Below are 25611 nucleotides of genomic sequence, written 5' to 3'. Positions count from 1 at the left end.
ATATATATATATATACATATATATATATATATATATATATTATAATATAATAGTTAATACTGTTCACTTTCTAAGTCAATATACTTTCGGTATAAATTCAAAATAGTATTTTGCAAATTATGTTCAGTGTAATAGTGCTTTCTTCGTTTGAAAAGAAAATTTAAATTAAAAATAAAAATAAAAATATAAAAAAGAATTATTTTTCCTTTTTTTACTTTAACATCCAGCATTTTATTTTCGGTCAGCGAACATGAATCCCGACCAGTATGAAAACTATTTATAATCTAATACGACCATTAATATAAGTATTAAATGCAATAATCACTCACTTTTTGCCAATATAATCAGTTTTCCTATATTTGTCTTGTTAAACTAATTCTGATTAATAGTATTTTATACCTAATAAACTTAATTACGTAAATATATTTTCAGGACTAAAGAACCATAAACACTGCTCTGCTGTCTTTTATCGCGATACATTTTTTAAAGAAAAGATGGAAGCAGAAAAGGCTATACTCGGAGGATGGGATTACCTGATGTTTTCTATAATGCTTCTGATATCAGCAGGAATTGGCGTCTATTTCCGGTTCAGTGGTGGTAAACAGAAAACTACAGAAGAGTTCCTCTTAGCTGGAAAAGACATGCCAATCTTGCCAGTATCGTTTTCAATCATGGCAACATTTCTCTCTGCCATAACTATTGTTGGAACACCAGCTGAAATGTACTATTTTGGAATTCACATGGCTTACCTAAACATATCATATGTCATTGGCATAGTGATATCTGCTTATCTTACTTTGCCAGTGTTTTTTGAAATGCAAGCTTCAACAGCGTATGAGGTAAAACTTTTATACTTACAGTTAAAAGTCGAATCCATTTATTCAATATTTCATAAAAAATTTGAAACTCTTCTTAATATTACGTCCTCATTCACTACAAATGTTGCAGAACTCTATCTGAAAGTTCAATATTTTCCCATGCCCTGCCTTACGTGTTTTAGAGAAAAATTCTGACTCCATTTTATAAAATGAGTACACTCCATTTTATAAATGAACAATTTATAAAATGAATACACTCAATTTTTTAAAATGAATAACACTTTCATTTATACAAGTTGTTTCATCATATCCTCATAGCAACAGAACACGCGGCACCGAAATGGGAAAAGAAAGAAAATAATTGATTATATTCAGCAAAACCAAAATATTATTGAATTTAATTACTTAAAATTACCTAAATAAGAATAAATTTAACATAACTAAGCTAATAATAATTAATTTTAAGTAATTAAGTAAGCGTATAATTTTTTCCCTAGTCATGCTTAAAAGCTTCAATAGTTTTGAGTGAAAAAAATTAAACTGTTATGACAAATGCTATTATAAATTTTATTATAAAAATGAATGAGTTTATTAAAATAAATGCGTTATTGTAAACGTTTATAAAATCATTTTAAATTATTATGCTGAATGACTTTCACTTGTCGTAGCACTTAAAATTCCAGATAATATCACTTTTTGTTATTAAGAATGCTCAGCAATGCTCTGATAATTACTGAACTGTACCTCCAAGTCCAATTTAGAAAATTCATCCACTCATCTTTTGAATTATTATTTTTGTTGATTAATTTCATTAAATTATTACTAAAGGTGAAAGAAAGCAATATAAAGACCATATTGAATTTAAGGAAAATGCATTAAGAACACCAGCAATATATTTACCAAAACCGAAACCACGACAGAACGTAGGTGTGAAGATCCGACTAAGTTATTTGCTAATCATAATTTTAGCTGTTATTAGACGAATCAATTATTACTGCTCGCTAAAGCAATAGTTCATTCGCACAATATGGTAACTTACGAAAAGAAAAGGTCTTTGTGTCATTAAAATTTCTACGTTTGTGTTGAATTTTAAGAACCTTTGATGATTGTGAAAGGTACTTTGCAGAGTGTTCTTCTGCATAAAACACATAATTTTAGAGCGTAGGTAGTCATCAACCAACATAAACATGCCTGATTCGTTTGTGAAAAAAATTTCGTGTATCTTGCAGTTTTTATAACAGCAAAGTATTGTTTCTTTCTTACTTAATTCCACCGATGTTGAATTTTTTTAATTCTGAAGTCATAATATTCATCACGTGCTTACTTTTAAGGCGCTTAATACAAAATGGATGAGTATCAAAATAGATAAATATAAGTTTTTAAGAATTCTTTTCTTTAAAAAAAATAATATTAAAATTGTATATATATATGCAAAAAAAAATTGACAAAATTCGAGTAAATAAATTTTTCTCTGTGTTGTTTATTTTATTTCCCTAATTTTATCTTTTAAAATTATATTATTTTTGTAATTTTGTACTATTTTGTATCGTGTTAAAAAGAATTGTATTTATTTGATTTTCATAAACTTGTTATGAAAATAAGGCATATTTTTGAACGTAATATAAAAATAGAAAATGCTTATGTCGTTGACTTGCTTATTTACTTATTTTTGCGTTTTATGATATTTTCATAAAATATAAAGATCAATTTTAAATTGTCAGTGAAATAAAGCAATAAAATTAAAAAATAATTTAATGAATTGTGGCCGATTTAATAACTTAATATTTAAGATGTGTTAAACAATTCTTAATTTTATAACCTTTTGTACCAATATTCCACTTCAAAACACAGTTAAGTCGTTTAAAATATGTGATTTAAAAATGACAGTTTTTTATACTTGAATAACTAATTTTTAATTTTTAAATTATTTAAAGACTTTATAAAATTATGCCTAACGTGATCCAAATCGTCTATCACATTTAATGAGTGAAACTATGATATCATAATTCATATAATTATAATAATACATAGATTTTTTTCAGTATTTTGGAAAGATGTTCGGACAATATGAATATCGTAATTCATATAATATAATAATTCAAAGATGTTTTTTGTATCTTTAAAAGAGGTTTGTACAGTATGAATTGCAATATCATGATGCACATAATTATAATAAAACATGGATGTTTTTTTAGTATCTTGAAAGAAGGTTCGGACAAACTGCCAGGACAATCGCCTCGTTAGCTTTTGTTTTACAAATGGTAAGCATAAAATTACAGCAAGTATATTAGGCTAAAGAATCTATAAGTTTTTCTATTCAACTCTTCTTTTTTAGATACTTTATATGTCAGTTGTTTTGTATGCTCCCGCTTTAGCATTGAGCGCTGTAACCAATTTGTCAACATGGGTTGCTATAGTTTCAGTTGGAGTGGTATGCACATTTTACTGCACCATTGTAAGTAGTTATTTAGATTTAAAAATATTTTTCTTTAATATTTCATTTTTTGATACTCAATTCTTTGATGATAATACAAACAGAAAAAAGGGGTAATAGAGTTTGAGGTGTAAAATATTTAAAAAAAAATGAACACATCATATTTTTGTGATTGTGCCAGATTTAATTTTGGGATGGATTTAATATGTATTGGACTAATATAAGTAGGATTTGTGTCAAATTTTTGGCTGCATTATATATTTTTCTATCTACTAATAGTTATGAAATCGCCTTACATATTCTTGAGGAGAAAAGTAGCAAATTCAATTTTAAACACATAATTAATGTCATTGGCAGTGCAAATATTTAAATTTATTATATCATAAATATTTTGGATTCTGTATTCACTTATATATATATGTATATATACATATACATATATATTCACAGAGAGGGAATAACATAAAAAGATTAATTTAAGCTTTTTATGTTACATACATACTACATATATATATATATATATATATATACATCAAATGAAGTTCAAAATGAAGATAAAACTAAGGAAAATTACAGACATNAGTTAAGATATGGAAGCCGGTCTCTCACAAAGAGCCATAAAAAGTCAAGATGAACCAGATACGGCCGGATAAAAGATTATTTTCTGAAGCTAATGGTCTAATAATTCGTAAATGAAGTAGACATTAAAATACCCCAAAAACTTCCCACCGTCAGAGTGGCGATATCCTTTTAACGAATCAAAATCTCTAAAGTTTATCAATTGAATGACGTTTCATTGAATAAGAAGATGCTTGCAACGCCCTCCCCTTTACAGGACCTCTCTTTAAAAGCTCGGGAGAGGCAAAAATGCGTGTCTTTTCCATATTTTCCATGGCTAGAGAAATCTAGGCCAATTCCAAACAATCCCTGAAACGGGGAAACCATAATTGTAAAGATTCCATGAACACTGTTTTCCATACTCCATATAAGTAATAAAATGCCTTTTTAATTGTATTCGCCTAATTCTCTTCAAATATCTAGCCTTTAAAGGCTAGATATTTGAAGATAGATTATATATATATATATATTACAATTATACTGTAAGATACCTTGTGACATGATTCATTATAATAATAAGGGTTTTATATATTATAGGGAGGAATGAAAGCTGTCCTATGGACGGACGTATTTCAATCATTGCTCATGTTTCTCGGAATTTCTGCTGTTATAACAAAAGGGTTTTTAGATGTTGGCTTTTATGATGTATTCAAGATCGCGAATGAAGGCGGAAGAATTTTAATTCCTGGGCAAGTAATTAATGATGACAGTTTCACACAAACTTAATTATAGAAATATTTATTAAAACTTCATCTTATCTTATTATATTAGCGTAGTACTTACTTTATTTATTATTTAAAGCTGTTTTTCAGTTTTCAAAGCACTTCTTTTTAGATATCGGTTCATAATCCTTATCTAAAAGGAACATATGAAGACCAAAATAATTGTAAGTGATCACTGAATTGTTAAATCTAAGAGTGGATATAAGCGTGTCCCATAATGGCCCCCATTGGTATGTACTTTTTGAATCCCTTATATAAAAAAGAGGTAGCATAAAGTGAATTTCGTTATGCTAATTTGCTTATTTCGAGTGGTTCGACCCATAAGGTATCCAGCCTAGAACTACATGTTCTCCAATCTCTGACAAAGGATTTAGATTCCTTTTATCCGTTAAATGGAAGGCTGCCAAATTTCATGATCATCACCTACCCTCCCCCTAAGAGACTTTGTAATTTTCTTATCAACCCTTTTTATTAAAAAATATTTTATAAAAGAAAAAAAATACTTAGTTTTTTAAATGACTTTTTTTTGTTTTGACAAGAACAAATTTCTGCATGAATCAATGAAAAGGATGTGTTTGATAACGATAAGGCTAGATGAGCAATGTTTGATTCGAAATTTGTTAGTATTAAACTTAAATCACCATGGAGCTCCACGTTCAAATTATTTCTTTGCTTTGTTAAAATAGAATTAGCAAGATTCAACCATATCTGAACTTGGGAATGCTCTTAAAATGCGAAGTGCCGCATTCCATTTTTCTGGATAATTTTGTGTACTATTTATATTAGTTCAAAATTTACTTACAGTTAAAATATTAAAATCCATCTTTGCTTTATTAATATTTTAATGACTTCATTTTGAAAATGGCAGATGACATTTTCAACTTGAGTGGAAAGTGGGATAACCATATTTTCAATATCTTCGAAGCGTAATTTAAAATTATCCCTTAATTTTTAGAGATAATTTGAGATAAAACTTATTTGTATTCTTTCATCAATATCTAATTGACTCTCTTTCGAATAGAGATTTATCAAATCGACACCTAATTATGCTATATTGACACTTCGGGTCAATACCAACAATTTTGAGGGCTTTTTCGTTAAATCATATCCCAAAACCCTCTCCTCTTTGCATTTATCCTTGCTTAGTCAATTTGTTCTTCCTCTCTTTTTCTTGCCATCAGGAGACTGGGAAAGCGAAATGTAAGTCAATTTCTCTCTTGGTACTTTAATACAAGGTCTGTCCATTAACTTCTTTTTTTATTTCATTTCATCTTCTATTATGGTGAAATTTGTTCTTTCCATTAATAGAATAATTTTATCACTAAATTTAACCGGTCAAAAGATTTTGAAGAATTTGCTGAAAAACTTATTTTGGTAAATTAGAAACACTTAATTGACTGGTTTATGTATATTAGAGGTCAAAAATTAATAATTCAACTAGGAAGAAATAGACTATCAAAATTTAAAGAATTATTGGTGAGAAAGGAGGAACTGGAAATATAAAAATCAGTTTCATTGCCGGAATGAATGTATTTTTAATAATAACCTTTTGACTCCTCTCTGCTTTTCACAGCAATCAAACAAGTTTTATTGATCTGTACTGGCTCCCTTTTAAGAAATACATTAGATTTCGATAGCATTTTTTATTTTTTATCTTTTTATGCTTAAGTGTATATTATATTCCCTAATCTAATTTTTTTTAACTAAACTTTGACAATGACTCTAAACATATATAGTAAAAGTGATTAATGCAAAAGAACTTCCTACTAGAAGTATAGGAGATTGATATGTATGCTTATTAACAATTTTAATCTATTTATTTACCACATTTTATTAAAAAATGCTACAAAGATGCGAAGGATAAAAATTAATGTTATTTCTCTCGGACTTCATATGAAATCAATTCCAGATTCAAATGACAATGAATTGATGCAATGTTTATTATTGTTGTATTTACATAATGATTTGCGACCACTTTCATGAGCATTGATTATGCGCAGTATTCTGAGAATCTGTTGAATGCCTTGAAATACTTCTATTTAAAATGACATACATAGCACTACATTTTGCAATTTTGAAGCCAAATTATGTTTTTTCCTATAGCTTCGTTTTAAGCAATCTGACATATTATAATAATTTTTGTAGAAATTTAAAAATTTTGTGGAAGGTTATTTCATCTTCTGAACTTGGCAGCTTTCGGCGAATTGCAATAAAATCATAATGATATTTTCATTATTACTTTTTAATAGATCACGAAAGAAAAAATTCAGGTAAATCCATGGTACTGTATAGTAACAACATTTATTTTAAAAAAAAAACATAATAAGGGTTAATAAAAACAAAATATACAGTATTTAAAACAATCATTTGGTAATTTTTTCGTTTGAACAGTAACGGTTTACCAAAAATTCTGGTTTTCAAAATTAAAGTTTATAATATCACACATTTAGTAAAAAATACGAAACTGAAAACTAAATTTAAACGAATAAATGGTTTTTATGCCTTTATGTAAGGTGTCGTGATAAAATTATCAAATTATAATACAATTTCCCAATTTTATCACAGATTATAAAATCTTATTTTATTGATAATTTTTACCAAAATCATTACCAAAGGACATTGATAAAAACTACCGAGATTTTTGGTGTTTTTAAAGGCAAAAACACGTCAAAATTTGCAATACTTTAACAGTTACTGACCATATTTTTCTTCTCAGTGAACTTTTAATATGTTTTAAATATAAATATTTAATCTTGATTTAAATAAAATCTGATTTCATATAGGTTTGAAGCAAGTTTCTACACTCGCTATACCGTTTGGAATATGTTGATTCAGGGAATAATATTGTCTATGACAGCCTTCAGTGCAAATCAAGTACAAATCCAAAGATTGCTTACTGTCAAAAACATTGACATATCTCGGAAGTAAGTTTCTCTTTTCTATATATTTAGAAAAATAATTTATCACATTTCCCTGAAAAATAATATTTTTAAATGTGTGGTGAAAATATACAAAGGATATATAAAGCATACTAGCTAAAAGATCGATTTTTATTTTTAACATGAAAGAAGATATTTTAAGACCAAAAAGCTTAATTTTTTTGCAACAATTTATAAGTTATGTATTTCGCACCATCTAAGAAGTATTAATGTGAAATTGTTTTGAAAATGGTTTGCCTTATAGGTCAAAAAAGAAATCAAGCATTTGGAATAAGTTAAGAATTTTAGGTGTATCTTATAGATATATTGCGAAGAAATAAATTATCATTTAGATAGAATAAAAATAGATAAATAGTAAACGTATTACTTGATTAAATACTTCATTCGCGTCAAAAATATACAAATTGGAATTAACAGTCGACTTATTTCTAGTACTTTAAAACAGGTGCCAATTTATAAGACTGGCCCGGCTGAATGAGTCATCATTTCTTTTAAGTATGGCCGTGAAAACGGGATCCTGTTTTTGAGAGCTTGAAACATGTTGACTGTTGTTTCCGATTAGTATTTTTTTTAAGTGAATGAAGTTTGATATAGTAATGACATAACTTAATAAATGATACCTTACTTTACCTTAATGAATCATACCTAAATTATACCTAAATACTATATACATATCTTAAGACATAAATTTATAAGCATTTAAGATTTCAATTCGCTAGGGTTAAAAATAAAATTTCCTATATGAACTAAAGATTTATATCAGTATTCAAAACTTGCTTATAGTTGCTACCAAATTTTTGAAATAAGTGGTTTCAGAAAAAGTAATGAATTGAATTCGAAGCATTTTTAAAGAATAAAAGTAAATTTCAGGAGTAATGAATCTTATTCGTGAATCTCAAATTATCGTAAGTTCTATTAAATTGAGAATATTTCTTCCACAGGGCATTGTGGTACAGTATTCCACTGGGTTGCTCATTTCATTTACTGGCTTGTTTGTCTGGCGTCATTGTCTATTCATATTTTGCAGAATGTGATCCTTTAACCCCGCCAAACAACCCTATACACAAAGGCGATCAAGTAAGAATTTTTCAAGAATTTTAAGACTTTATGTTAAATTAAAGTATAAAATTTATAATACTATAATTCGCATAAGTAAGATTTGTCAGTTTGATTTTAGTACATTATTTTAATTTCGCACGTGCAAATTCAAATGAAGATACAACCACTAATGAATATTGAGTAACATAAGTTTTTATATTTAAATCGAGTGGTTAAATAAACATTTTTCTCGAATAATTGGTAACCATACTCTAAATAAATCAATTCTACCTACCTTTGTTTCTGTACATGATCTAAACTGCCAAGTTGATATCATAGAGCAGCAGTTATTATTGACAAAATTCTTTATGTCTTACAAGGAAAAAAAATTCTGGTAAAATTACCGTACAGTATGGTAATAGCATTTATGGTTAAAAAAACATTATTCTGGTAAAGAAAAACTAATAATTTGGTAGTTGTTTTCATTCATATGACAACGGTTTATCAGAAATTCTTATTTTCAAAATCATAATTCTTATTACCTCACATTTAATAAAATATACAGAACTGAAATGTAAATTTAAGCGAATAAATGGTTTTCATGCCATGCTCTAAGGTATCATGATAAAATTTTTAAGCCATAAAAACATATTTTATGGAGGATTATTGCTGAACGTGCTATGCGTTCAGAGTACTAGATGTAAAATATTTTTAAATATTATAATTAAAATAAAAAAAAATCATGTATTTATTTTGGAATGTTTTTCTCTCTAGTTGCTGCCATATTTCATGATAAAGAGCTTAGGACATTTTCCTGGGTTGCCAGGTATTTGCATCTGTGGAATTTTCAGTGCTTCTCTCAGCACTGTTTCCTCTGCAGTGAATTCTTTGACTGCAGTGACAATGCAAGATTTAGTACGACCTTTTCTTGAAGCAAAAGGATTTTCACAGGACAAATTGTCTTTTGCTGCACAAGTGATAAGTTGGTGAAAAATTTTTTTGTGCTAAACAAATTCTTCAGTTAAAAATAGAATTATAAGAAAGTGAAAAAAATTAAAATGTTTTATTTTCATCATGTTCCATTTAAAATAAAATATAATACTGGTTTAATTCAGAACGTTACTTCCATCGTAAAATGGTGGTGCTAAGTCATACTGGAAAATATCCTTTGAATGTTTTGAGCAGGGATAAGATTTTTTAAGCAAAATTTTTTATTTATCTCGAAACATAAACTATTTTCTGAATTGCTTTCGAACTGAAGTATTATTTTATAAACATTTTATGTTAGTATTCTTGAAAAACGAGAACAAAATTTAAGAATAGACAATTGGAAAATATATTTACTTTGTTTTCAGATTTAACCATTTTTGAATAATGGAACAAATAATATATTTTTTTCATGCTTGACCCTTTGCAGATGGGACGCCAGTGTCCCTTCATAAATATTTTTCTGGCGCTCTAATTGCACGCGAAAATATGTTTTGGTATTTTTATATGTAATTGAGTTAAATAGTTACTAAAAAAATCTGCTAGATTATCGTAATTATATTTATACTAAAATATAAAATCCAAAAAATGTATTCTGATATTTTTTTTCCATTCATATTGAAGAATTTATTTATAATTTATTTTGTAAATAAGGAAATTTCTGTATTGAATAACCGTTTCTGATAGATCTAGACAACCGCAAATAAGTGGAAATTTAAAAGAAAATATTGCTTGAAAGTGAGTGGTTTAAAAGACACCGGTGTTTCATGCCGTATACCAAAAACATAAATTATTAAATATAATTATTGTTTTATTATTACATACAATATTTTTCATTTATTTTAACCTAATTTAATACAAAATAATGAAAAAAGTATGAAGAATATGTTAATAAAAATTTTACGTCTAGGGATTAAATTGAAGTCATTATTCCTGACAATTACACTTATTAATTTATGTTTCATTTACGTTAGTATCAAGTTTAGAACAAATTATTATTTACAGCTATGTTCTTTGGTGTCCTTTGTATTGCCTTAACATTTTTAGTAGCTACATTTGGCAGCATTATTCAAGCTTCATTCATTGTTTTTGCAATACTTGGTGGTCCAGTCTTAGGAACATTTTTGCTCGGAATGCTGACGACAAGAGCTAATGAAAAGGTAAGCAGGAACATTATACAGGGGTATCCAAAACCGCATTTTATGAGTTAAAAATTGAACATTAACAATCTCATAAAAATGAAGGAGCAAAAGTTTCCACGTTTTTCAACTAAGTGGTTAGCCCTGATTGCTTCACATACAAAACAACTACAACACTTACACAACTACTACCCCAGACACCCTTCATACAACTATCCTAACACAAGGGGTTTTAAATAAAACTTACCGTTATATAGACCGTTTATATTCCTTTTATATTTTAATTTATATTTTATTTAGAATTAATTAAATCATAGCCATCTTTTTGAATAAACCTGTATTTGTATAGTTCACATGTTTAATTATGAAAACTTGCACAGCAAGCCTTGGCCCTCTATGGGCTGTTGCGCCACTGAGTTTAGTTTAGCTTATATATATTGTGATTCTTTCTAAATTTCATATGTATATAGTATATGCATATAAAGTCGTTGCCGAAAGGAAGGATGAAAACATGTCTTAGGCTGGGAGAGAGGGCACAATATTTACTTAATAATTATTTGAGAGAGGTCAATTATCCAAGTGACACAAAATCGTTGTACTCCTCAGTAAAAGTAGGGAAAATCTTGCAAAGTAAATCCGTAAAATAGGGCTAGGGAAATTCAGCTTTCTCACGAGTTAGCAAAGGGAAAAATATCAAAATGCTAATTATATATATATGGTTTTCANTATATATATATAAGCGTCAAAGTTCTAGGGGCTGTCATAGCTTTTTATATTAAAGATAGAGGTCCCAAACAAAAAAAAGGAATACCTTTAAACAACAAAAATGTAATAAAAATGTCATATTAAAAAATTTATTTTAAGAGATCATCTACATTTTTCATCGAATTTTCCACGTTTTGTATAATGTGGGAAGTTTATATAAAGTAATCGAGTGTAGTAGAGAAATTTATAGTAATATTGGCTAAGATTTTATTGTTTGTTGAGACTTGTACTTGCTGTATACGTTATCTGACTGTCCCTAATAGAAGCTATTATATTGCTGGTTCAAAACTAAAACGACACTTCTGCACTCACTTCTCATGTTATTTGAATGAGAAGTGAGCTCCGAAGTGTCGTTTTAATTTTGAACCAGTGATATGATTTGAATTAAATTAACCACTGCTTTTTTTTAAAAAAAAAAAATTACATTAAATGTTTTTGATATATTGTGCTGAATCAAACATTAAACTTACAAAGATAATGTTAAAGCATATACCGTAAAACATGAATTTGAATGAAACATTTTTGTTTCCAGCGTTAATTATTTTAAAACATAGAAAAAATCACCTCACTACATTATGTTATAGTATATTAAATTAATCATAAAATTTTACGACACAAAATGTAACTTTATTTTCATAAATATTCTTTTATAACAATATAGGGTGCTGTAGTGGGACTTTTAGTTTCAATTGCAGTGGCTTCTTGGATTAGCTTCAGCACATCTTACCATGGGCCTCAGCCAAAAATTCTTCCGGTTTCTGTGGCTAAATGTCCTGTTCTTAACATATCGATTGCTGATCAACTTTTCCTGTTGAATGATACAGTTCTGTCTAGTGCAAAAGACATTGACAAGTACGAGATCCCGGTTGAACCGAAACTTGTACAGTCTTCAGATGAGTAAGCATTTTTATTCCATTTTACCTTATTCATAACTGTCTTTAGTGATATGCGAGAATGCTAACCCAATTACTTCCCTCGATATTAAATAATTCTTGAAAATTCGAGATTTATTAACTATTAAACTAGTAAGAAAAAGATTACTATTCAGACCGCTTTATAGAACGCCCAACTGCAACTACATTGTAGAAATTTAGTAAGTTGAAAGTGTCATATTTGTTAATGGACTTAACACAAAGTTTATTTTTATTTTCAATATTGTTGCTCGTCAGTTATTACAATTATAAGCGTTATTTTGTCGGAATTTTTTCTCACTTTTCTTGTTTTGTTTCGTGTTATATTTTACTTTGCAACTCAAAATCTAAAATACTTAGAAACTTAAGACTGCGAAGGTATATAGAAAAATGTACAAGAGGAAAAATACTTTGTTTGGTTGATCTGTATCCCTCTGAAATACAAATAAGGAACTTAAATTTGACCTCTGTTCGGTTGATCTGTATTCTGCTGAAATGTTAATACGGAACTTAAATTTCACCGGCTGAAAGATCCGTTTTTTGTGAATTTTGTATCAAAATTACTGTTTTAAATTTAATGAAAAATTTAAGTGTTTTATCACGATTTTTTTAAGATTTTTGCTTTACATATTGATGATTTATCCATTGTTAAGAAAAAATTATTTTTCACGATATCTTTATTTCTTTATTTTATAATTTTGCGCTAAACTATATGATAAACAAAAGTAGCAATAAATAAATAAAATAAAAACATAAAATAAAAACATAAAATGAAAACATAATATAAAAACATAATAAAATAGCGATAAAAAAAACGCTTCAAATTTAAATGGTTGTAAGTCTCTTCAACATTGAAATTACTTTTAATTTATCTCTTCTAATTTAGTCTCACAATTTGAAATTCTTAGGTTAAATTTTTATTCATATAAAGATGTTATTATTTAAAAAATAATTTTGAAACTAATTATTTGTAGAGTAAGATTATTTCTCATTCGTTACGATTAACATACTAATACAATTTTCTTACCTGCAACTCCAATAATCGCATAGTTGGAAAACAATATGTTAGGTGTTTTTGTTGAAAATATTGAAGTTTAAGGGAAAGAAAATAATTATGTACCGGAAGAAAGTAAAGAGGTTGGAAAGGAGCTCACCTTCCTAACACTCATCAAAAAAAAAAAAAAAAAAAAAAAAAAAAAAAAAAAAAAAAAAAAAAAAAAAAANAAAAAAAAGGAGTTTTATCTTTTGCTTTTGAAAGGTGTCTCTGACCTCTGTCATTTATCTTGTATATAACTACCTTTTTATTGTTTAGAACAAACTTTATTTTATGGTTTGGAGCCATTATGGTGTTATATGGTATAGTTGCGCATTGCCTAATCATTGACTTTAAGAGGTTACAAACATTACATTGTTGACTTTAAGAGGTTACATGGAAACTTTAAGAGGTTACGAACATTCTTTAACCTCTTACAGTAGTATCGCTCTTGCAAAGTACTAAAACGACGGATCTTTTCGCACACTTTTCAAAAAATAAGAGTTGTTATTTCATAATATTCCATTTTTATTGTTTTAAATATTCATTGTATAAATTAGTCGAACTTTTTAAATTTAATATTGTTTGTTATGATAATTGAACCAAGCTTTGAACAATACAACAATTAAAAATGTTTATACCAAGTGTTCCAAAAATTACCGCCGATTTTAAAAATTATCGAATAAAAAACCGAATGAAATAGAAAGGTAGGAATGCCATATTTTGCTTAGAAAATCAGAAATTCTTAGTATTTTTTTCATTATATTTTTCAAAATTTTTCATTATTTTCATTTTTAATATTTGATTGGTTTTAATTATATTTTTCATTATTTTCATTGTTTTCTTCTTTAAAATTTTATGGGAATATTAACATTTCTTACTAAGCAAAATACATCAAACCGTACATCTTGATCTCTTTCTATTTGATTGATTTTTCAAATCACCTGTTAAACTCAGGTATATAATGTATCTCACAACACGACATACGGGTGTAAATAAGTATAAATACGTAAATGTAAAGTATATTTGTTTTTATGGACTACTTTTTCCTTAAATCTAACTTACACGGCTATTAAAAGGAAATGAATTGTTTATTTATGTTTTTTCTGCTTTTAGAGATATATTCCCATTGTATAGAATTTCCTATATGTGGTTCGCTCCCATTGGTTTCATCTTTTCATTTGTCATTGGATACGTCACAAGCATTCTTATAAACATGAAAACAGGTAATAATATATTAGTTTTTAAATAATATGACGAATAAATTGTTCAGTTTGTAATTTTTATTTTTGTATAAGAAACGACAGTATGGGTGATTTAAAAAAAATCACAAAATGAAATGCTGGATTAGTTATAACATTAAAAATAATTCCAAAACTGGTCTTTTTTAAGTAAGTGATCTAATTTAAGTTTTTTTTTAAAAAATTATTACTTAAGATAACCTAAAAAAATGAATAATAACTTTATTAACAATAATAAGTTTTATTTACAGCACATAAGCTGCAAGTACACAGAACTCATAAAATGAGTAAACAATTAAGAGATAACAAGTAAAATATAAAGATTTTTAAATAAGTAGAAAAAATTATTAAAAAAAGAATTTAAAAATATTCTCAAATTTCAAAAGTATTAAATTTACAAAAAAGTTGAAAAATAAAATAAGGATAAGATATAATCTCATCATCAGCTCTCACGATTATTTTAAAAAAAAATAGTGCTTTCTTATATTGTATTAATGCAGCCAAAGCGCTTGAATTCACTACTTGTTTTGAATATTACATTTTGAGTTTCATTCAGTATTTTCTTGAATTTTTATCTTCTATTTTTGCTTGATTGTTTCATTTTGCAATCTATATTCTACTTTTTTATCTTAATAAATTTTATGTTCTTTTAAACTTTTTGGTGCTTCTCATACTATTTCGTGTGAGCTAATGACGAGATTATATCATTTCCTTGATTTATTTTACTTTCCAATTTATTTTTTATTGAACAATTTTAAGAAATTTGAATATTTTTTTTCCTTTAAAAATCTTTTTATCTTTTTCTTTGTTTTCTCTATATTTTTAACTTCTCTCTCTTTTTTAATCTTTTCTTTCTTCTTTTTATATCTCTTTTAATAAGGCGAAATAAACTTTTTGATCTCATATATTTCTCTCAATACAGTTTTAAAAAAGGCCATTTAGAAATGATATCATGGAAAGTTTTTTGGTGGGCAGTGGTTGTAATAAATATAAATTCAATTGGTTTTACGTTGAGCCATAATATCGGCACTTAATTAAATTATAAAATAAATATTTGCAGCAAAGTTAGTAAGGTGTTAAATTGTACCACATTTCCATTTAATTTGACTTTTGTATCGAGTATTTAAGTTTAAGAAGTATAATATGGTCCAACTTAGCACCACCACCATATTGACATTGCGTGAAATTTAAATGGTATTACAAAACAAGCATTATTTTTAACAGTATATTTGACTAAATTTTAATTTTAAAAGCTTAATAAGATTTTTTCCTGTTTAGGTAAAACAAAATATGTATCACCTGATTTGCTCAGTCCTGCAGTAAAGTGGTTCATTCACAAATCCCCAGATGTTTTAGAGAAAAAAGAAGTAAAATTTCCGGTATGTCTTGTTAGTTATTTCTTCATATTCATTTTGTTATTAATAGATAAACATGTTATGCCAATTTTGAAGATACTCAAATATTCTGATTTAAAAACAGGATACATAGAGAATACTGATTGATTATAATTACTTTTACTCTGCTTAGTAAATCTGTAATAATAGTTAGAAAATCATTTTAAATTTTGATCACAAAATTGCAAGCATTAAGAATCATAAAGTAACTGTAGACGCAAAATTTTATTCAAACATAACACATTTTCTACGTTCATTGGATTTTAGAAAAGGGTGACTAGCAAATTTCAGGCATTTTTAAAATTGAAATCATTTTAAAACTAAAATTGCTCATTGTTTGATTCCTGCAGATGCGTTTCTCATCAATTATTATAGTTATAGCATAGAAATTGAAGTTCAGACTAGTGAGGATCTTATAAGTCATTATTAAACAAAATAAATAAATGAAATAATTAATAAAAAATAAATAAATACAATAACAGGTCTCGAACGGTGCAATTTTACGTTACAACATAGTTCAACTATGTTTTACAGACTAAAATAGTATTTAACAAATCGGACAACATGAAAGAAAAGATCTTTTGAAAATCATAAGAACTTCATGAGTAATCTTTCATCTCAAGATAGTTTTTTAATATGATTTTTCCAAGATACTGAATTATAAAACCCTTAGAAAACAAAGATTCCTTGTTATCCTTGATAGCCAAGATAAAACAACATTAAAAATCTGGTAGTGCCATCTACTGAGTAATATTTAAAATGATTGCCTTTGATAACAAACATCTAATCTCAACAGACCGGACATTTCTCTTGGGCAATACAAAACAATTAAAAAGTACAAGGTGATTTAAAAAATCAAAGATATCTTCTAGATTTATTACAAAATGAATTTTTCATAAAATGAAGTTATTTAAAGTATTTGAAATTGGAAAAATATGCAAAATAAATTTGACTTGGTCGCTTAGGACGTACATGTTCATAACGAGAAACAGAGAGTACAATCACATCATAAAGGGTATCTCGAAATATTCCATCGATGTGACGTAATATGCTTACTTCCAATTAAGTTTAATTTGAAAGCTGTTTCAATGCTCGAATTGTTCAGTTTGAGTACCTTATCTTCAATTCCTTTTTTTCTTCTTCAGACTTGGAAGATTAAGAAAAGTGACATCTATCGGATAATAAATGAACTAATTTTATTGTAAATTTCTCTTTCGTTATAACGCATACATTAAGAGGACGCCATATCGCGGAAGGAAATTTTCGTCGCAAATTCTCTTTTTCCTTAATTACTAATTTAAAATTTAAAAGAAAGAAAAAGTAACTTCTCGCAATCCTTAAGTAAGTCATGAAATTTCGATTTGCTGAAAAAAGTACTTCAAAATATATAAACGCAAACAAATTATTAGAAAATAACTAAGTTGCGTTATCCTAAGTAATTATCTCGTAATTAATGTTCATTCATGTATTTAAATTTTTTTTTTCAGTATTTGAAACTTCATGGCTTACTCTAGGTTTGTCTCGATTACTTTTTCTACGCTTGAAAATTTAAATTAGTAATAAAGAGAAAAGATAATTTGCGATAAAACTTTTCTTACTCGGTATTTTGTTCTATTAAGTTTCATCTCTATATTCATCCAGAGCAGTCACTATATTAGTCGCAACAAAATAAAAGTAATTACATCCACACTGCATACACTGTATATCCTAATTATTAAAATTTACAGTTGAGAAAGTCGCTTAGTAAACCGTTTCCTGATTATTTTATATATTCCAAAGATTTTCTTAAATTGTTTAACATAAGAAAATAAATTTTTCTTTCAAATTTAACTTTAAGGATCGCTAAAATTTTGTAAGTTTTTGAACCTTATTATTACTCAGTAAAATGTGTTTGTGCGTAGTTGCCACCATCTTTGGTGTTGAGGTAAACGAAGTACATTCTTAAGAGTATAGAACTGTAGTTATAGCGTAAAAAATTTCATAAAATTGACGAAACAATTGCTTGAAACATTTATTACTAAAAATGTGCTTGTTTTTTAAGCAAAATGATTTCGCAATAGAACCATAAATTTATTTTATTGCTCATGAAAATATTATAATCAGTAAACAAAGTGAGAAAAAATGCATAAATAAATAAATAAATAAAACTATAACAATGAAAAAATCAGTACAAAATGTGACTACATGCACTTTTTGTTTCATAATGCAACATAATACAAGGTCTGGCTATTAATTTCCAGGACTCATGGAATAACTCAGAAGAAAAAAAAGTTAAACACATTTAATATTATTCGAAGTAATCCCCATCAGCCGTAATACACGTCTGTGCTCGGCTGTACAAATTTCGGAAAGAAGTTTTAAAGTCCACTTTTGGAATGCTCTTTATTAGTGACGTTACAGTTTTCGTGAAGGCTTCGACATCATGAAATCTTGTTTCCTTCAGTGAATTTTTCTGCTTAAGAAACAGGAAAAAGTGTGTGCTAGGTCTGGCGAGTATGGTGGATACTGCGACTCAACGACACCATACTGAGCTAAGAATCGCCTCACAGTCAAACGTAATGTGTGTACGCGAACTTTTTCAATTGCTTCCGGCTTGCGTGCGAACTGCGGCCGAACTGTGTGCGGATCATCTTCCACGCTTTCGCGCTCAAAAGCGTTTAAACCATTCAAAAGTTCTTGAGCGAGATAATGCTTCCTTGCCATAAACTTGTTTTAACAATTCGTAGGTTTCTGCAGCTGTCTTGCCCAATTTGAAGCAAAATTTAATGTTAATTCTTTGCTCCATTTCACTTCGACAACAGGAATTTAAGAGCTCCGTTTTAATGCGCCTTTCCACGAGAACCACTCACTTCAGAATGGCGCCGATTGCACTGCACATGCGCAAGAAAACACTCTTCAATATGCAATCATTAGCGCCATATTCCGGCTTTTCTTTCTCCTACAGTTACCTCAGTCCTGGAAATTAATAGCCGGACCTTGTATATATTACTATGTATAAAATACTATAGTTACTAAACATTGATATACAAAAATTTTAAAGTCAAATCTGAACAGAAGAGCATCATAATGCAAGGAATTAAATGCTTAAAATATTTATCATTTTTTTCATTAAATTTTTCAGATAGAAAGATAGAATATACAGATTTAAAATAAAAATCTTAAAATACAAATTAAGTTTGGTTATTTATTTTCTTTATTTTCTTGGCGGCTGAGATCTTAGAAAATACTCTTATATTGAAAGTTTAATAAAACCAAGCAAAGCGATTTAAACCAAATCCCAAACTAAATCCCAAACTAAATAGTACGAAACATAATATTGAGCACTCTGGCTCAGGAGATAAGGAATTATCCTTCCAATGAGGAGAGCTGACTCGGCGATGCCTAGTCGATAATGCCACCGATACGAATTCGAACCCGGCTCTCACCAACCAGGGCTCTGATGTAAATTATCCTCAGTGGTAGACGGATCTTACGTTAGAGTAAATCTTTTAAAATTACTGTATTGTATGGAAATTACATTTCCGGAAAAATAAAAAATAAACTATAATTCTTTTTGATAAAACCAAAATGAGCCGTGGTGGTTTAAGGGACAGAGAATTCGCCTTCCAATGAGATGCACCGGGTTCAAGTCACAGCGAGGGTTAAAATTCTCTTGTCATCAGCCAAACAGTGGGAGATTTTCGTGTTTTTCCTCTCTATGAAGCGCAAATGTCGGTTTATTCCATCAAAAAGTTCTCCACAAAGACAAATGTCTCCCAATACTTGATCCAAAAGTTCTCCTGTGCTCTTAATTGGGTTGAAACTTACAAAGATACGGATTTAAATATTAGTAGTGGTAAACCAAAAATTGGATCGGCTGTTCAACGGCGGTTATGAACGAAAATATATTATTAAAACTCAAAATACAAAGTATGTTTCATTTCCCAGTTTTATTATTATTAAATAAAGAAAATGGAGCGTTAAATATTGTAAATTAAAAACTACTTTTTATCTTTTAGGTAAAAGTTGAACTTCAAGCAGTTTACAGAAAAACTAAAGATAATGAAGCGATGAAAAAAGCCAAAGAAAGTTCATCGGAAAGCTATAAATTTTAGAAATTAATAAAAATATTGACACATTATTTTACATTATACATTTATTCATCTTGGAAAACATGTTCGAATCTATTTTAAACAATTACATTGTCATGAATCAAAACGATGTGAAATTATTTTTGTATTCATTAGCATATACATACACTTTGTACATTTTTAATAAAATTGAAATTTTTTGATTTGTATATTATGCTTATAAGTATTAGAAGATTTTCAATATGATACTTTTACAAATAGTTTTTGTGTAAGTAAAAATTATTTTCTAACCATCATTTACATTAACTAACAATTTTAATATTGAAGATTTACCACATACATCACCATGATCCCCTCTGAACATGTCCTCAACACGACCCCCTCCAAAACTGCTACAAATAGTAATTATGCAAACGCGACAAGGAAATGTGTAGTAAAAAAATCTAGAGTAAAACAATTAAGATATAGGGTAACACATAATTTTTTAGTTCATCTTATATTGTATTGATTCTAATAGAAAACTTAAAGCAGAATACAGGATAAACCAAATAGTGAAGGAACACTACCCAGTGAAGGAACATTTCATATATATTGATTAAAAATAAGAATTTGATAGTTTTTTTTAGATTGATTGGTAACAATAGCTTACTGCCAAACAATAGGAAGTCATCCAGCAATGTTTTGGATTACCTGGTCAAATAGACTTCTTTGGAAAATTTTTTGAATTTCTTATTATCTCTGCAACACCTTGTTTCTTTGGAAAAATTATAAGGTGAGTGTTTGTATTTATATGTTTGAAGTGGAATTAATTGCATGTAATAGTTTTATTTTTCTCACTGTGAAAAAGAGAATTCAAATTATGGTTATTGAAGTTACGATTTATTTATTTTTAATCATCATAGCATAATAAAGCACTTAGATAAGGGGCTGTTTATTCACTGGATCACCAAACGATGTAAAACCAGTGAATGAACAAGTGTTCCTTTACTGGTTTTCTTTTTTCTAAATTAATGAAAATAAAAGATAAACTTTAATTTTCTTGTACCTTTAGTGATGTTCCGCATCAAAAGTATGTTAAAAATACGAAAAACTTCTAACCAGTGAGGGAACAGGCATGTTCCTTTACTGGTCATAGATTTCCCAGTGAAGGAACAGTATGTGTTGACACTTCAATTTTCAATTCATGATTGCAAAGAAAAGTTAAACATTTTCCAGGTATTTATATGTTATAATTTCAAGAATAGGCTTGTTTTTAAATATTTGTATGGCATATAAATTCATAAAGAGCATTAAAAAATAACCAAAATTAAGTGTTCCTTTACTGGGTGCTCATTCACTGGTAAGAGCTGTCCCTTCACTTGGTCTTCTTACTACTTGCTATTTGAACCTCCAAAACTTTAAAACAATATTATGTAAGTTCTCTAAATTTTTTTTTACATAATTTGCAATTAGTAACAAATATGTTGACACTGTCATTTAACTAAAATTGCGAATTTTGAAATTAATATGATTTTGTAAAAGGCAAACGAAGCTTAAGAGTTCCTTCACTGGTTAGTTTACCCTATATTTGCTTTATGAAAATGTAATGACTTAATATTATTATTAAAGATCTATCCTAAACCAAAATATTATGAAAAAAATACTAAAGTGTCCACGAGCTGATCCTCTCTAAACTGCCCTAACAGTAAAATTATAAAAACCCACCAAGAAATGTAGCGGTAACAAATTTAATGTATAACGCTTGAAATGTAGGACTACGTAGCATTTTATAACTGACCTGATATTATATTTGCTTCATAATCAAACTTACCCCCATCTATGCTATAGCCATAGATAGTCTGGGATAACATATTTTTTTTTAAGAATGCTCCATAATTTTAAGCATTTATACGGGTTTTTTTTCTTTTTGCAAAATCGGATGATTATTCTTTTATTTGATATTAATATTTAAGATCTACATCATATCAGAAAGGCATAAGAAATTAGTATAATGTCTGGAAAATGATTGTCCCAAAACTATCGCCATTATAAGGATCAAGAGAAATAAAGCTAAGTAACACAATCGAGAGCAGACTAACTAAAATAGGACTGCGCAGTATTTTACAACCATATTTTTGTGAGAATCGAATTTAGCTCCTCTTTTTTTACAGATATTGAGACTCTAGGACAAAATATTAATTTTTTTTAAAAATGAAAATTGCTTGAACAAACAGTGCGCGAAGAAAATGTTACGTTGTTTTTCTAGAAAGAAACCTAGATTTAATAAATCTTCTCAGCCCATAGACTATTTTTCAGATAGAGTCGATTTTTCATTTCAGGAGTCATTCTGTTGTCAATAATAATAATTGATTCTAATTAAGTAAAACTCCTTACTGCTTCAAATCCATAAAAATCTATTTCAAGATAGGGGTCTGGGACTTTGTTTCTTTAGAATAACAAATATTTTGTTTTCTCCACATTTATAACTAGGCCCATTTGTCTTGCAGCCACCTCTAAGGCAAGAAATGGCTCTTTCAGGGCTGGAAGGGAACGAGCAATTACATCAATATCATCAGCATATGCAAGTAGTTGTACTGATCTAGTAAAAATGTCACTGGTATTGATGTTTAAATCACAAAAAAATCTCTCAAGTGCAATATTTAAAAGAACACAGGAGAGAGAATCTCCCTGTCGAACACCTGTAAATATGTCAAGATTTTATGACAGAGACCCCAGAAACTTAATCTTACACTTTGTATCTTTTAATGTAAGTCTCGTCAATTTAATGAGTTTTGAAGGTATTTTATGGAATTTATACTTTCTCTGATTAAATGTATCTTTTTTTAAACGGATTTAGATTTAGGCTTTGATGACAGAAAGTCTAGGAAATATGGTCCTGGTCGTTTAAGTATTAGAGCTGTAGAAAGTTTGGTCTCCGGAATCTTAATTTCAATCTTTTTTTTCTTCAAAATCTCAATTAACAAGCGAATCCTAAAAAATTCACACACAATTATAACATTTGTTAATCCAAAACAACTTTTAAATACAAATAATTATTTATAATTATTGTTTTTTAATATTTATATTAATAAGTAGTAAAAAAATTGAATTTATACACAATTTTACATTATTATAATCTAAACTGCTGTTTGTAGAAAATGCAACACCATGAAAGAATCATCAGAATCAAATGAAATTTAATGCAGAAACGACTTGTACTGATACAAATAAATGATGAAATTTTCAAAACAAAAGAAACAAATTAAGCGTCCGAAATCAGTATTTGGTGCAGCCACCACGCGCTGCAATAAGTGCTGCTATACGACGTGGCATGGAGTCAAACAGATGTTGAATATCTGCTTGAGGAAGAGAATTCCATATCGCTTGTATGCGCAACCAAAGTTCGTCTTTGGAAACTGCAGGACGCGGATCACGAGTGAGACGCCGACCAACCATATCCCACACGTGCTCAATAGGCGACATATCCGGCGAATAAGCAGGCCAAGGAAGAAGTTGCATGCGTTGTGCTGAACAGAAGTCTCTAACAGTCCGCGCAACATGTGGGCGTGCATTATCCTGCTGAAAGATAGCTCCAGGGATGCCTTGAAGGAAAGGAACGACTTCGGGCTGTAGCACTTCACGGACGTATCTGTTGCTATTGAGATTACCCTCAATTCGTATCAAATTGGATCGTCCATGATACGAAATCGCACCCCAGACCATAACTCCGGGTGTTCGACCACTATGTCGTTCAATAATACACTCAGGAAGGCAGCGTTGACCGGCATAACGTCTAACACGAACACGGCCATCATGGGTCCACAAATTGAAGCGTGATTCATCTGAAAAGACAACTTGGTGCCAATCAGCTCGCCAGTCTCTGTGCTCAAGAGCCCACTGCCGACGCAGCCGTCGATGATCCGCCGTGAGGGGAATCCTGTATAATGGCACCCTTGCACGCAATCCACGGCGCAGCAGACGACGACGAATTGACGAAGCCGACAATTGTACACCTGTAGCAGTAGACCAATGTGCTGCCAGCTGCCTGGAGGAAGCTGTGCGATCATTCACCGCCATGCGGAGCAGGTGTCGATCATCGCGCTCTGACGTCACCTTCTGTCGTCCAGTGCCTGTTTTTCGAGTTGTTCGGTGCTCGTCGGTCCACTGCTTCCAAACTCGCATCACTGTGGAACTGTTCCGCTGCATACGAGCTGCTATTGCGCGATAGGAAAATCCTCCTTCTCGAAGGCCGATTATCCTCCCTCGTTCAAACTCCGTAAGTTGCTTGAATTTCTTATTCTTCCGTCGTGGAGGCATACTCAGGTCTCACTAAACGTTTGCCACTAACAAATAATCATAGACTATTTTCAACGTCCCGCTACAGCACTTTATTTATACGCTTTCAGCATCAATTCAGAGGGCGCTGCGCGCGCCACGCACGCGCGATGGCTCTGAAACTTTATTAATTTGCATAATATCCTATATCCATTATTAAAATAATATTTCATTTGATTCTGATGATTCCTTCATGGTGTTGCATTTTCTACAAACAGCAGTTTATATAGTATTAAATACCAAAATCTAAAATTTGTAGGAAAGTTTTACATTAATTCCCCAAAAAATTAAAATACAACTTCTTTACGATAGCAGAACACACAAAATGGGAAATTAGCAGTGAGGATTTCAAAGTTACAATTGCACCTCTGAAAAACTATTAGAACCATATTTTCCAGATTGCGATTATCTCCTGTATTGCAAATGTCAAGAATCAAAATTTTGTGGAAAATGATTATGTTTATTCAGAGAAAGTACATTGTTGTGCTAGAAATTGTAACTTTTAAAATCTTCTGCACAAATTAATTTGTCATATGTAGGCTTAGTTAAAAAAGTGAATTCCAAAATGTGAAAATTCGATCATTGGATCAAAAGTTATTAAGGATGTTCTTTGTTTCTTTGTGCACTTTATGTGGTGACTATGTTGAAAAATTAAAGAACGCTGCATCTCTCAGAGGTGAATAAATATATGTTAAATCTATTCGAATAATTTAAATTTTTTTTTTTATATCTGGCGTTGAACAGCTGACCCAATTTTGAATCTACGACAAAGTTTAACTCAGTAGCTTTACAATTTTGAATCAAACCCAGATTGCAAAGGAACTCCTGTATCAAGCATAGAAGCAAATTAGTCTACGTTGAGGACATTTCGATGAAACTTACTCGCATTTGCGTTGCAAATATATGTTAAATCTATTCGAATAATTTAATTTTTTTTTTATATCTGGCGTTGAACAGCTGACCCAATTTTGAATTTACGACAAAGTTTAACTCAGTAGCCTTGTAATTTTGAATCAAACCCAGATTGCAAAGGAACTCCTGTATCAAGCATAGAAGCAAATTAGTCTACGTTGAGGACATTTCGATGAAACTTACTCGCATTTGCGTTGCATGGAGTAGAAAACTACGAAAATCTCTCATGGTTACCCAGACTTCAAGACGATTTCAGAATGTGTTAGTTTAAAAATA

The 25611-nt window shown here is 29.2% G+C and overlaps 1 protein-coding gene across 3 annotated transcripts in view; it reads left to right on the top strand.

Annotated features, from left to right (window-relative positions):
* The window catches only part of LOC107444050 (putative sodium-dependent multivitamin transporter), a 49329-nt gene extending 29011 nt beyond the window's left edge, over positions 1–20318 (top strand). For all 3 annotated transcript variants that reach the window (XM_016058099.3, XM_016058100.3, XM_016058101.3), the window contains exons 2-13: positions 433–839; positions 3014–3079; positions 3154–3273; positions 4408–4559; positions 7376–7516; positions 8473–8608; positions 9344–9551; positions 10562–10716; positions 12122–12357; positions 14521–14630; positions 15924–16024; positions 20038–20318. In XM_016058099.3, coding sequence (XP_015913585.1) covers positions 495–839; positions 3014–3079; positions 3154–3273; positions 4408–4559; positions 7376–7516; positions 8473–8608; positions 9344–9551; positions 10562–10716; positions 12122–12357; positions 14521–14630; positions 15924–16024; positions 20038–20133 — 1866 coding nt within the window. In that variant the 5' untranslated portion in view covers positions 433–494 and the 3' untranslated portion in view covers positions 20134–20318. The remainder of the gene's footprint in view (positions 1–432; positions 840–3013; positions 3080–3153; positions 3274–4407; positions 4560–7375; positions 7517–8472; positions 8609–9343; positions 9552–10561; positions 10717–12121; positions 12358–14520; positions 14631–15923; positions 16025–20037) is intronic.
* The last annotated feature ends 5293 nt before the right edge of the window (positions 20319–25611 follow it).

This window comes from Parasteatoda tepidariorum, chromosome 3 (genome assembly GCF_043381705.1).
Source record: "Parasteatoda tepidariorum isolate YZ-2023 chromosome 3, CAS_Ptep_4.0, whole genome shotgun sequence".
Lineage (NCBI taxonomy): Eukaryota > Metazoa > Arthropoda > Arachnida > Araneae > Theridiidae > Parasteatoda > Parasteatoda tepidariorum.
This window is presented reverse-complemented; position numbering and strand designations above follow the sequence as displayed.